The sequence below is a fragment of the Myxine glutinosa genome, chromosome 1, assembly GCF_964187855.1.
Source record: "Myxine glutinosa chromosome 1, kmMyxGlut1.1, whole genome shotgun sequence".
Lineage (NCBI taxonomy): Eukaryota > Metazoa > Chordata > Myxini > Myxiniformes > Myxinidae > Myxine > Myxine glutinosa.
Genome location: NC_136261.1, coordinates 199,322,561 through 199,337,229, shown reverse-complemented (window position 1 = coordinate 199,337,229; position 14,669 = coordinate 199,322,561). Strand labels below are relative to the sequence as shown.

Sequence of the window (14,669 nt, the reverse complement as noted above, 5' to 3'; positions counted from 1 at the left end):
GGTATTCACGAGTGATTTACGTGTTTATTGTTTAATATTGTCATCTTCAGGTGGTTCTCCAGTCAACTAACCCATATCATGAACAAACACTTCAAGAAACAACCTCAGAATCTGGATACATAATCATTGATGGTTTGAATCCTGGAGAGGAGTACACAGTTACCATAAGTGTGCTTCGGAATGGTCAAGAAGTTCAGGGACCAATCATCCACAAAGTGACCACATGTAATTCCTTGTCTTTCATTCCACTTTTTTGTTTAAGTTTGACAACACTTTTGTTTGCCTATTCAGTCTAATGCTCAACGTTTTATTTTATAATTTATGATTCATACAGTACCTAACCATAAATATTGTGTATGGCTGTGTATTTCCGAAATTATTCATATTATTGTCATTGTCATTACTTAGTATTGAAACGGTTATGGAAGACAACATGAACTAGAACAACACTCGGTAGAGCACATACCTCCGCAAGGCTGAACAGTTTATGTTTTGTATCCCACTGATAGGCCGGATCTAGATTCGGACCTGAACCAAAATATAATAATTTGTTCTTGTCACCTAACCAACTCGTCCACCAAGTTTAGTCATAACTCGTCCATAACTTTTTAAAATATGTTATATATCGCTTTTTCCCCAATCTCTCAATGGTGAAGAATCACTTAAAAAATTATACGAGCCTGATCTGGATCTGGATCTTCACCAAAATTGAACCAATTCTTCCTTGTCACACACCCAACCTCTCCACCAAATTTAGTCATAACTCGTCCACAACTTTTTGAGATGTCCTGCTATATATATATTGTTTTTGGCCCAATCTCCCAATGGTGAAGAACCACTTAAACAAGCGTTACGCCTAGGTCCCCCGTCGGGGAAGTGATGTGAGTTGACAAAGTGGAACACGCAGAAAACATGCTATGATATGGTATTTCGCTCACAAGGGTCAGACATACATGGAGGCGGCCATCTTGGATTTTGACGTGGCGACCCAATTTTCAGTAGCGTTCTTCCTTATGCCTAGATACACCCACACACCAGAAGGTACTTCGCTTATTTTTCAAGATATTTCGCTCACAAGGTTCAGACATATATATGGTGGCGGCCATCTTGGATTTTGACGTGGCGACCCAATTTACAATAGCGGTCTTCCTTATGCCGAGATACACCCACACACCAAATTAGAAGTTGGTACTTCGCTTATTTTTCAAGATATTCATCTCACAAGATTCAGACATACATGGCGGCGGCCATCTTGGATTTTGACGTGGCGACCCAATTTTAAACAGCGTTCTTCCGTGTGCCTAGACACACCCACACACCAGATTAGAAGTTGGTACTTCGCTTATTTTTCGAGATGTTTCGCTCACAAGGTTCAGACATATATATGCTGGCGGCCATCTTGGATTTTGACGTGATGACCCAATTTTCAATAGCATTCTTCCTTATGGCGAGATACACCCACACACCAAATTAGAAGTTGGTACGTCGCTTATTTTTGAAGATATTCATCTCACAAGGTTCGGACATACATGGCGGCGGCCATCTTGGATTTTGACATGGCGACCCAATTTTCAATGGCGTTCTTCCTTATGCCTAGATACACCCACACACCAGATTAGAAGTTGGTACTTCGCTTATTTTTCAAGATATTTCACTCACAAGGTTCAGACATATATATGGTGGCGGCCATCTTGGATTTTGACGTGGCGACCCAATTTTCAATAGCGTTCTTCCTTATGGCGAGATACACCCACACACCAAATTAGAAGTTGGTACTTCGCTTATTTTTCAAGATATTCATCTCACAAGGTTCGGACATACATCGCGGCGGCCATCTCGGATTTTGACGTGGCGACCCAATAGATACACCCACACACCAGATTAGACGTTGGTACTTCGCTTATTGTTCGAGATATTTCGCTCACAAGTTTCAGACATATATATGGTGGCGGCCATCTTGGATTTTGACGTGGCGACCCAATTTTCAATAGCGTTCGTCCTTATGCCGAGATACACCCACACACCAGATTAGAAGTTGGTACTTCGCTTATTTTTCAAGATATTCATCTCACAAGGTTCAGACATACATGACGGCGGCCATCTTGGATTTTGACGTGGCGACCCAATTTGCAATAGCGTTCTTCCTTATGCCCAGATACACCCACACACCAGATTAGAAGTTGGTACTTCGCTTATTTTTCAAGATATGCAGGTTACAAGGTTCAGACATACATGGCATCAGACTTACATGGCGGCGGCCATCTTGGATTTTGACGTGGCGACCCAATTTTAAACAGCGTTCTTGCTTGTGCCAAGATACACCCACACACCAGATTAGAAGTTGGTACTTCGCTTATTTTTCAAGATATTTCGCTCACAAGGTTCAGACATATATATGGTGGCGGCCATCTTGGATTTTGACGTGGCGACCCAATTTTCAATAGCGTTCTTCCTTATGGCGAGATGCACCCACACACCAAATTAGAAGTTGGTACTTCGCTTATTTTTCAAGATATTCATCTCACAAGGTTCGGACATACATCACGGTGGCCATCTTGGATTTTGACGTGGCGACCCAATAGATACACCCACACACCAGATTAGACGTTGGTACTTCGCTTATTTTTCAAGATATTCATCTCACACGTTTCAGACATACATGGCGGCGGCCATCTTGGATTTTTACGTGGCGACCCAATTTTCAATAGCGTTCTTCCTTATGCCTAGATACACCCACACACCAGATTATAAGTTGGTACTTCGCTTATTTTTCAAGATATGCAGGTTACAACGTTCAGACATACATGGCATCAGACATACATGGCGGCGGCCATCTTGGATTTTGACGTGGGTTGCACCCACACACCAAATTCGAATGCGGTCCTTCGCTTACGCACGCACACACACACACACGCACGCACGCACGGAAGGACGGACGGACGGACACACGGACGGAGGGGAAAGCCATAGTCCCCCTTTCGCTCCGCTGTGCGACGGGGGACAAAAATATACTAGCCGGATCCGAATCCGGATCTTCACCAAAATGTAATCATTTCATCTTTGTCACATATACTACAATTGTGCCAATTTTCGTCGGAATCCTTCCACAACTTTTTGAGATATCTTGTTCACAGACAGACAGACAAACATACAGACAGACAGACAAACATACAGACAGACAAACAAACAGACAAACAGACAGACAAGCAGACAGACAGGGGTCACCTTTGGTGGCGCAGGTAATTATTGAGCTTGTTATTCTTCTCTTGCAGCTGCAGCACCTCAGAGACAAGTGGTGGATGGAGCATCTGGCATGAAGCCAGTGGTCTCCTGGGAAAGAGTTGATAGTCCAGGTAAGTAAATCACCCTTGATTTGTAAAGTTTTTTAAATCAAGTCATTTTTTCAGATGGTAGGATGGTTAATAACAAATTTTCCTTGTTCCATCCCTCCCCCACTTCAGGTGTGACGGGGTATCAGGTACGAGCAGAACCTATGCCCGACCAGCATGGAGAGTTAGTTGAGAGGGTTGTTGGACCTGATCAAACATCAGTTGCACTTGATGGACTAACCCCAGGTGTACGGTACAGAATCACTGTTTCAGTGATTAATGAAGGTGATGAAGATCGTTCACCAACCGATCACATCCACACAGGTTAGAACACTGATTTATCCTTTACTTGTGCACTGCATTTTGATAACTTGTACATCTCATTATACCCCATATATTGACGACGCTCATACAACATAAATTTTGAAAAAATATTTTTGGTAAATTTTTCTTTTTAATTTTTTGCGTGCTTGTAATACTGCGAACAATTCAACCAGATTAACATCCTCTACAAAGGGCAACAAACTTCACAATACTGGGTTTTTCCCCTTTGCTCCTCTTTTGCTCTGATGAAAGGTTAAACACCTGAGTAGCCAGCTTCTCCCACGGTGGATATCAATGTTCTGTTGATTTCATCCATTGTTCTACCTGTCCACCGACGCAGATCAACACTAAGTTTCACTAGTGAAGGACTAGTTCTTCATTCTTTCACTGGTATTTCATGACTATTTTAAACTTGGAATATGTGATAAATTTAGAACTGGACTATTCAGGATAACAATCCCAATAAACTATCTTGCTGTTTTGAAAGTTGTTTAACATTAACAAGTTGGAAAGAATATTGACGAGAAGAGGAAGAAGTTCAAGGAGTGGCAGAAGGCGAAGGGTACGGGGGCAGAAAAAGCAGAGCATGAAAGTTATAAGGCAGCCAAGAAGGCTGCAAAGAAAGAGGTAGCAAAGGCGCAGGAGGCATGTAGGAAAATGTTCGGAGAACGCTTGGATTTGGAAGAGGGTCAGAGAGCGGTATTCAGGATTGCAAAGCAGATAGCGAAAGAGACGTGTGATGTGATAGGGGTGAGTTGCTAAAAGGATGAAGTGGGACAAATCGTTGTGGACCCAGATGGAATTAAAGGAAGATGGAAGAGATATATGGAAATACTGTTGAATGCAGAGAATGAATGGGATGGCAACATAGAGAGTAACCCAGGTTTAGGACCAGCAGAGAAGATAACCGAGAAGGAAGTTGAGGAAGCGATAAAAGCAATGAAGAGTAGAAAAGCGGGAGGGCCGACGGGAGTTGTGGGAGATATGTTGAAGGCAGCGGGAAATTGGGGTGCGAAGAGAATGAAAGAGATCTGCAATCTGGTGGTGAAAGAAGGCCGCATTCCAGTGGATTGGGAACTGAGTACCCTCGTCCCTCTATACAAGGGGAAAGGTGACCCTTTGGGCTGTGGCTCGTATCGAGCGATAAAGTTATTGGAGCATGGAATGAAGGTATTGGAAAGGGTGTTGGAGAGGAGGATAAGGAAGAAAGTGAAGGTTGACGAAATGCAGTTTAGATTTATGCCAGGAAGAGGAACGACAGACGCGCTTTTTATTGTGAGGCAGTTGCAGGAGAAGTACATGGAGAAGAGGAAGAAATTGTTTCTTGGGTTTGTTGATCTGGAGAAAGCATTCGATAGGGTTCCATGTGAAGTAGTGACATGGGCATTGAGGAAGTTAGGGGTGGAGGAATGGTTGATCAGAGTAGTGATGGCAATGTACAAAAGAGTGCGCACAGCTGTAAGGACGAAGGACGGGAACAGTGGTGAGTTTGAGGTGAAGGTGGGAGTGCATCAGGGGTCGGTAATAAGTCCACTACTATTTGTAGCTGTGATGGAGGTGCTGGCTCAGAACGTAAAGGATGGTTTACCATGGGAGTTGTTGTATGCAGATGATCTGGTGTTGATTGCAGAAAGTATGGATGGACTGAAGGAGAAGATGAACAAGTGGAAGGAATGTATGAGACAAAAGGTCTGAAGGTGAATATCGGAAAAATGAAGGTGATGGCAAGTGGTAAAGCATGTGGTGATGTGGAAAGAACTGGGAAGTGGCCATGTGCTGTGTGCAGGAAGGGTGTCGGAGTGAACTCCATTCAATGTACAATGTGCGCTGAGTGGGTTCATAAAAAATGTAGTGGTCTGAGAGGGTCATTAACCAGTGTGGCAGCTACATTCAAGTGTAAGGTGTGCACAGAGGGAGCTGCAGATGGAGGAAATGTTGAGTTGGATATTAGAGACGGCATGAAACTGGAAGGTGTGAAAACATTTTGTTACGCCGGAGACATGCTGAATGGAGAAGGTGGATCAGACTCGGCAACGGATGCTGGAGTGAGATGTGCATGGAAGAAGTTTCGGGAACTGAGTGGCGTGCTGACGAGGAGGGGAGTGTCGTTGAAGCTGAAGGGAAAGGTGTATGCTGCATGTGTGAGAAGTGTTATGATTTATGGGAGCGAGACATGGTTAATGAACGTAGAGCAGCAAGGAAGGCTGGAAAGGGTGGAAATGCGAATGGTTCGGTGGATGTGTGGAGTATCGTTGAGAGAGAGGAAGACAAATGATGAATTGCGAAAGATGATGGGAAGAGAGCCTGTGATGGATGCTGTGAAGAGAAACAGTTTGAGATGGTTTGGTCATGTGTTGAGGAAGGATTAAAGTGACTGGTTGAGAAGAGTGATGTAAATTAATGTAGAAGGAAGTAGAGGACGGGGAAGACCGAGAAAGACTTGGCTAAAGATGGTGGAAGAAGAAATGCGGGCAAGGGGGTTAACAAGGTTAACAAACCATCTCAAACCATTTCGGGGTTAACAGGGAGAGATAGAGAAAATAGGGCAAAATGGAGAAGATTGTCATGGGGACCGCAAGGCTAACCCCCGCTCTAGCAGGGAAAATGGGCTTAAAATGCCTGTTGTTGTTTGTTGTATTAACTGACTGGTGTAATAAAATGACGTATTTGATACCTTGCACAAGGTTACCTAAAAAGTGTCCAAGGTCAAGTTTTAAAAAATTTTAGGAAATACTTTTATTTTTGAGTTTTGAAATACCAAATATGTATTCAGACACTTACAAAGAACACTTTAATGTATGGGAATTAAATTAGCAGGCAGATCCTCTGGTTTGGTGTGCCAGCAGCAACTCTGGTTTGTTATCTGTATTGATGCTGCTGTACCTTTGCTGCGCAACACTCACAATCTTGGCCTTGTTAGTTGCTTGTCAGTAGTTGCTGTGCCCTTCCACAATGTGTTAGCAAGTGGGTTCCAAATCTCATGCTCCATCCAGTTTGGTGGAAGAGTTTGCACTGAAGGAGCTGTGCTCCCACGTAGTCGGAAGAATGGACGCGACAAAAAGCTGGAATTCGTCCGAGTTTCTTTATTGTCACAAAACAACTCGGGTACTCTGAAAAGCCCGTTTATCGGGCAGCAATATATATACACACATTATCCCGGAGCGTTTGCCCAGGAAAGGCGAGAGGGGGCGTGGCCGGGCGTCCTGGCCACGGCCTGGCAAGTCGAGAGCGGGCGTGGCCGGGCGTCCTGGCCACGGCCTGGCAAGTCGAGGGCGGGCATGCCCGGGCATGCCCGGGCGTCCTGGACGAGCCCGGCATGGTGATCGCTCCGCGTCCTAGGTAGGTGCAAGGCGATTGTGTAAACCCAGCGGTAGCCGCTACAGCACTATCGAAAAGTGAAAATCATGCCAGGGTACAACATCTGAAACTGAGTTAGAACTTATAATGGTTTGTCGAATTTACTCTCTGCTGGTATCTCTGCCTTAACATTGTCATAAATGGGAGAGGAAGTTAAAAATGATTGGACCCTCATAATCATATGTAATTTATGAAATTGACGTGAGTGTGGGCTCATTTAAGCTTGGGTGCAATGTTACGTTACGTGGATGAAGGTGAAATATCGTCACCATATATCATCAAATACAAACATGTGAGGTGAAAAGTGATCTTTGAATCGCAACAAAATGCTATTTCCATTAAAATATTGAACAAGACAAGCTGCAACCTGAATGATATCAGGGTTTTCTCCAGAAAAATATGTCGAAGTTGCTAATCTGTTTTGGTACCCTGAGAGTGGCCATATATTTATTAGGTATGTCAATATGACAGAATTTCTGACAACTCCTCCACCTTCTCGAGTGCATATGTAATACATGGATGGCCCTAAACCAATATTAATCTAATCACTTATTGCTTAATTGTAAAAATGAGTAAAGCAGTGAATTTTAAGCTCTCATCAAAAAATCACCAAGGTCTCGAGTCCTTGCAGTATTGTAATACGAATATCAGTGAGTCATCAAGATTATTCGATTAAATCAAGATCAATTCTGTCTGTTATACATTACTCCTGTACAGTAATTCCTGGGCACACCTAATCACTCTGTAATGTTGTTAATCTATGTGGAACTTGGAGAAGCTTGCTAATTTTGACAGCCGATGAATATCAACGTTATTGGATTGTTTCATTTTTTCATTATTGGTTGTTGGTTATTAGATAATTAGCAAAGGTACCCGGTGTAGCCGGGCAACGCAAAGTCGCTTCGTGATGGGAATATGAAAAGAGGGGAAGGAGGAGGGCAGGAGAGGGGAGTGGGTGCGGAGCGGAAGGGGTGAGAGAGGAAGGAAGTGGGGGAGGGGGGAGAGGGGGAGAAAGGAGAGAGGGGGAACACACACATACACACAACCAAGGTGGATACTTTGGTACCTGGGAGGGTTTCATTACACCTTCTGAAACTTGCAAATTGAGATAACAACCAATGACACACACACACTTCACGTAAGAGCACCTGTGAGTGGACAGAGGCACCGCGGCCGGTTCGAAACTCCATTGTGGTAAAGCACAAACAGGCATAAAGTACATCGACACGCCAACCCCAAAGCACCAAAGGTTTACCTTGAAACAGGCCTTTTTGAGATCTAGGTGATCGGGTGGAAGGGGGCCTAAGATTTGGTGGACCCAAGTGGAAGGGGGCCTGAGATTTGGCGGACCCGAGTGGAAGGGGGACCTAAGATTTGGTGGACCCGAGTGGAAGGGGGGGGGGGGCTTGAGATTTGCCAGACCTGAGTGGAAAGGGGGCCTGAGAAAGATGAGTACCTGTAGTGGTGATGCACGCATGCACAAGCATGCGCACACATGTCCGTGGGTGGTGATTTGCACATACCCATGCACGATTATGGTTTATACACATGTTTGGCTTTAGTTTTGCTTTTGCTTTTGCTTTGTCATGTTTTGTTTTGTTTTGTGTGGCACCATTTGCTGTGTATTGTATGCACACATATTTTAATGTGTTGTATACACATTATGCACATGTTGTTGTACAGTTGTTGTACAGTGGTATGTGTGTGCACACATCTTGTGCATGACATATTGCACATATTTTGTACACACACACACACACACACACACACACACACACACGTACACACACACACACACACACACACACACACACACACACACACACACACACACACACATACACACACACACACACTTCTTGAATTATAATGCTGATCAACATGTTCAAGCATGCAAAGAGGAAATGAAAGTGATCAAAATGCATTTTCACATCACCCACATTCTGAGCCTTGTAACATTTGACATGTGACTTGTGCAATAATAAACTGGATACAAGTACATGCTCTGCACTTGTTATAACAACAATTATGTTTCAATGTCAGTGCTACCATTGGGCTTCTGTTCTTTATTAATTCATACTCTCCATTTCTCATTTCAATTACAGGGACAACAGAGCTAAGGAATGTCCAAGCAACATATGATGAAGTTCGCATGCAACTTATTGTCACCTGGGAACATTCTTCTGCTCCAGGTAATGTTCTGATATCAATGCTCATCAAAGGGTTAATCGATGAAAGTTGAATGGTTTATACAGTATTTACTGCACAATGGCCTATTTTGCACAAAGAGGGAAAATAATCTGTTATTTTTCATTAAAATTTACAAAATACTTTTTTTATTAGTAGGGGGAAAATATTGCTTATTAATTAACAAGAAAGCCATCTATCTTTTTATTAACCATCTGTTCATTATTTTTAAAGAGCATTTTATACAAAACTAGTGAGATACCCGTGCTACGCATGAAGAATGCTACGCACGGGTGGGAGGCCAGAAGCAAACAGGCAATGCAGATACGGTGAATGCTAAAGCATGGAACCAATAAATTCCACATTCCTGTAGCACCCTCGGTTGCACGTCAGACATGGACAGCAAGCTCGTGAAGGACTTCCATGAAAAACGTACCCGTTCGCAAACAAATGGGTACGCTCACGTAAAGAAACATCGATTGTGGGTCCGTGGCGAATATGCATATGGCGATCCGCGAAGTTCACGTTTAGAAAGTAGAAACCATCACGGCATGTCGTCATTTACTTGAACTCGATATCTCTTTTTTCATTCCAAACAACATAACTCCAAACACAAATTAATCACAAAATAAACTTTTAACAACATTGTTAATGTTTCCTTCATTGTAAAAACTACCAATTCAACAGTTAAAAGGATTTTGAGCTGATAGGTGTTACGGCCTCGGCAAGATCGATGGAGACAGCGATCTGTTGGCTTATACACCTCCCAAATAGCTATGTGGAATTCTCTCATGTAGAGATTAAACTCACGTCGTTTGAACTTTGGCCGAGGTCATTATTTACTTTTAATGATGTTTATATACGAATCAAAAAGAAGATAATTGGTTTTGGGTCGTCCTTTCCGCATATCTCTTGGGATTGTGAGTTGGAGAGACAACCGTGATGGCGGGGAGGGGGTTGGTATTCTCTCAAGCAGGGATTCAACCCATGTCCTTATAAAAGGTCTTTGTCCGAGGTCACCGAGTCCGATCGGTGCAGCCGATCAGTGCAGCCGTGCAGTGATCGGTGCAGCCGTTTGTGCGGCACCCGGGAAAATAACGTTATGCGGGAGTCCAAACCTGAAAATGCTGGAGGCCAAAGCTGAAATTGGAAAAACAATATACCCTATTTTACTCCAGGAGATCCCAGGATTATCCACCCAAAATATCGTTGCGATCGGTTCAGCCGTTTTTGCGGTACCTTCAAACAGACAGACAGATGAACGGACATTTAGTGAATTATAGTAAGATGACAAAAGCTGTTATAATGAGTTTGAGTAATAAATTCGTCAATGAGTCAATTAGAAGAAGAAGAGTGACTTTAAAGTAGAGGCTATGGTAAATGAGGACAACTTTACTTGCTTCACAACTGGAGATGAGAAGTATCGCTCTTCTTTGGACAAACAGGATAACAAAAATAGGGTTATTGTTTGAATCATGTTATTGTCACCTTGTGTGTAACAAGGCCCTCAGTGACCCCACATGAACAACAGCTGCCTCTTTTCCAGGCATTGTTGGATATCGTGTGCAAGGAATTCCTTCTCATGGGCAGCATGGAGTATCGGTGGACAAAATAGCAAAGGCTGACCAGAACATTTTGGTGCTGGACCGACTAACACCTGGAATAGATTATATCATCATAGTATCAGTCATCCAAGATGGCAAAGAGGGTGGATCCTCCACCATCACTGTTAGCACTGGTAAGTGGCGAGCAAGATATTTTGACTCTCAGGAGTGAATCCTATGCATAATCTTTACAAAATGAGAGAACAACAGATTTGTTATTTCCTATTAATTGCACCCTTGAAGACAAAACGATGAAAGCTGAATTTGTTGAACAAAATATAATAACTTAAAAAATAGTCCAGACAGGTATTTTATATAGAAAGCACTTCATCGCCATCAGAAAGGCTTTCTATCACAGGGTGCTTACTATGGAGGGTGCTTACTATCACAGTATCACAGGGTGCTTACTATCACAGTCATGCCCTGTTCACAAGAGGCAGTATAAAAGTATCACTATTTCAGCTTCTTCCTGGAATAATAGAAAACGAAAACGACGGAGGAAGCGGGGAAAACGGGGTGGGAGAAAACGTAATTCTCGCCCAATACAGGTGAGGATCTCTTTTCCAAATTGTGAAACAATACAACAACCACAAAGAAGCAGATGTTATCGCAATATAAGGTTGATATCTCGTCCAACTCAAGTCATGCTGCCGTCGGTGTACAATGTACATGGTCAATGCAAGGTCACTGAACAACAAGTTTGACGAAATTTGCTGTGTTGTACAAGATTACGATCTGGACATAGTGGCTGTCAGTGAGACCTGGTTTAAGGCCATTGTTCCAGAAAACGTACATAGCATACCAAATTACTCGTTGCTGGCAAAGAATAGAAATAATCGTCGTGGAGGTGGCGTTGCCCTATATGTCAAATCTATCATGAATGCTTCTTCTATTGACATTGCAGTGCCTGAAGAACATGAGATTGTTTGGGCTCAATTACGTCCGAACAGACTACCAAGAGTGGTATCCTCCATATTTGTTGCCTCTGTCTACTCGCCTCCAAACAACGACAACGCCATCTTGTTTGTTCAATACCTTACGTTCGCAGTTGATGACATTCTCTCTCGCCATCCAGGTGCCGGTATTATTATAATGGGAGATGTCAATCACCTCGATCTGACTGCACTTTTTATCGGCCATAATCTTAAGCAGGTGGTGGACCAGTCGACAAGAAATAATGTAGTACTGGACAAAATTGTGACAAATATGAAAAACCTCTACAGTTCTGTTCAACTTGCTGCTCCAATCGGGCAAAGCGATCACAGCGGGGTAATGTGGGACCCGAAACAACCATTTCTCTTCCAATAATGATACGAAGCGCAAAGTTATCCGCCCAATGCAGAAATCAGACATTCGTGCTTTTGGTGAATGGATAACACATCATGACTGGACAGATGTTATTAGCAAATGTGACGTTGAAGACAAGTGCACACAATTCTATATCGAGTTGAATTCTGCAATTAACATTCACTTCCCGTCTAAGATCATTAGACTCCATGTGGCAGATATACCATGGATAACATCGGAAGTGAAAGTGCTGATTCATAAACGACAAGCAGCATTCCATAGAGGATCCCCCAGGTGGAAAATCCTCCGAAATAAGGTTCAACGGAAAATCAATGAAGCAAAGCAAGACTTCTATAGTAACCGAGTTCAACGATTGAAGTGTGACAACCCAAGTTCATGGTATCGTTACATTAAACTCATGACGTCCAACACACAACAGGAGCTGATTATCAACTTGCCAGGCAATCCGAGCAGCGACTCCTTAGCAATTTCAAACGCCATTAATTCTTACTTTGTTTCAATTATGAGTAGTACACCCCCATTACACAAGGACAATATTCCAGCTTCTTTTCCTTTCCCACCAAATAGTGTTCCTATGGTGCAACCTATGATGGTCTATAAATAACTATCAAAGACCAAAGTGGGGAAGAGTTGTGGGCCGGATGGCATCTCTCCTAGACTTATACGAGAGTTTGCCTTGGAACTAAGCATTCCTCTCTGTGACATTATCAACGCCTCATATAAACAAGGTGTTGTTCCCAGTCAATGGAAGAAATCAATAGTTGTTCCTCTACCTAAACAATCACCACCGACACGAGACAAACTGAGACCGATCGCATTAACTGATCATTTCGCGAAGCTTCCAGAGCTATTCGTGTATCAATGGCTCATGTCCGACATTTCTGCTGACATCGACCCTCAACAGTTTGGGAACCGTGCAGGTATTACCTCATACAACTGATGGATTTCCTGTATGGTAGAGCTGACAGACCTGGTACAATTTCTACTATTGTTTTGACTGACTTTTCGAAGGCTTTTGATTCAGTGGATCACACCGTAGCCATCAACAAACTGTATGTGATGGGAGCAAGACCTTCCTTAATTCAGTGGGTCTGCAGCTTCCTCGCAAACCGCATCCAGCAAGTTTGTTATAAGAGAGAACTTTATATGCCTCTCTCAACAACTGGTGGAGTCCCACAAGGAACGCGACAGGGCCCACTCATCTTCTTGGCCCTCATCAATGACGCTCTCCAGTTATCTGATATTAAGAGGTGGAAATATGTGGATGACTTAACTTTGGTAGAGTCGCGTCAAATGGACTCTCCATCTACCCTATCAACAGCCCTTTCAGAATTTGAACAGTCGTGTACAGATTCCAAGATGAAGCTCAACCCAGTTAAGTGCCAGATAATGCGAGTGTCGTTTATTCACAGCCAGCTGCCACCACTGCTACCCCAACTTAACAACGTTAGACTGGAGGAAAGTCAGCAGGTCAAGCTGTTGGGAGTTGTTGTCAGCAATGATCTCAAGTGAGCAGATCATGTAAACTTCATCGTTTAGAAAGCGTCGCGAAAGCTGTATATGCTTCGATCTTTGAGGAAGTTCCATATTCCGATAGAATATCTTATCACTGTGTACATTTCTTACATCAGACCTATGTTAGAATATTGCTGTCCCATATGGCATTCCTCATTGACACAACAACAGCATGCATTGATTGAATCGATACAAAGAAGAGCATTGAGAATTATTTTTGCTGGCGATTATGATTCCTACTACAATGCTTTGAGTACCTGCCAGCTGAATTCACTGCACGAACGTCGTGAACTACTTTGTAGTAACTTTGCATCTTATTTGTATAGTAGATTCCCAGACTGGTTACCAAACAAACAATCGTCACTTAGACAATTACGTCACAGCAATAAGCTTATTGAAATTATGTGCAGGACTGAACGTTACAGAAAGAGTGCAATGCCTTATATAGTTAGACTTTTAAATACCATGAATATGTTCTACGTAAGATTAATCTCTTAACACATATTCTCCAAGTGAGATTCATAACTTAAAATATATCCTAGTTTTATATTTTAAGGAAATTTTCATCTTGGAACATGGTACTTATTATTGCAGCCATTTTAACAGTGTGTGTTTTATACGTGTGTATTTTATGACAATGGGTGTATTTTTCAATATTGTGTGTACCTTAAACGATGCTTATTTGTCATGTTATTAATGCTTGAAAATGTACTTGTAGTGTAGTAATTTTTTATTCATTTTAATTATTTGTAGATGTTACAGTGATTGCAAATTATTGACTTATTTATTTCATGATCTCGTATTTTATGTTATGTTGTAAATCATTCACAATTCAGCCTTTGGCTGCGACGAATTCATAATAAAACCATGACTGATTGATTGATTGATTATGGCATAAATGTCCAGGCACAAAATAATAACCCTGAACATGCACTGGCTTCTACCTCTCCATGAAAAATACTTTTTCAATAAATGATGTCTATTATCTCCAGAAGCCGTAAAAAAATAAAACAATTAAATATATATACAACAACAAACAACAACA

At 42.4% G+C, this 14,669-nt stretch overlaps 1 protein-coding gene across 7 annotated transcripts in view; it reads left to right on the top strand.

Annotated features, from left to right (window-relative positions):
* LOC137433592 (uncharacterized) overlaps positions 1-14,669 on the top strand; it is a 377,223-nt gene that overhangs the window by 115,892 nt on the left and 246,662 nt on the right. For all 7 annotated transcript variants that reach the window (XM_078782386.1, XM_078782378.1, XM_078782406.1 and 4 more), the window contains 5 exons: positions 51-225; positions 3,273-3,353; positions 3,462-3,653; positions 9,116-9,202; positions 10,744-10,935. In XM_078782386.1, the coding sequence (XP_078638512.1) occupies positions 51-225; positions 3,273-3,353; positions 3,462-3,653; positions 9,116-9,202; positions 10,744-10,935 (727 nt within the window). The remainder of the gene's footprint in view (positions 1-50; positions 226-3,272; positions 3,354-3,461; positions 3,654-9,115; positions 9,203-10,743; positions 10,936-14,669) is intronic.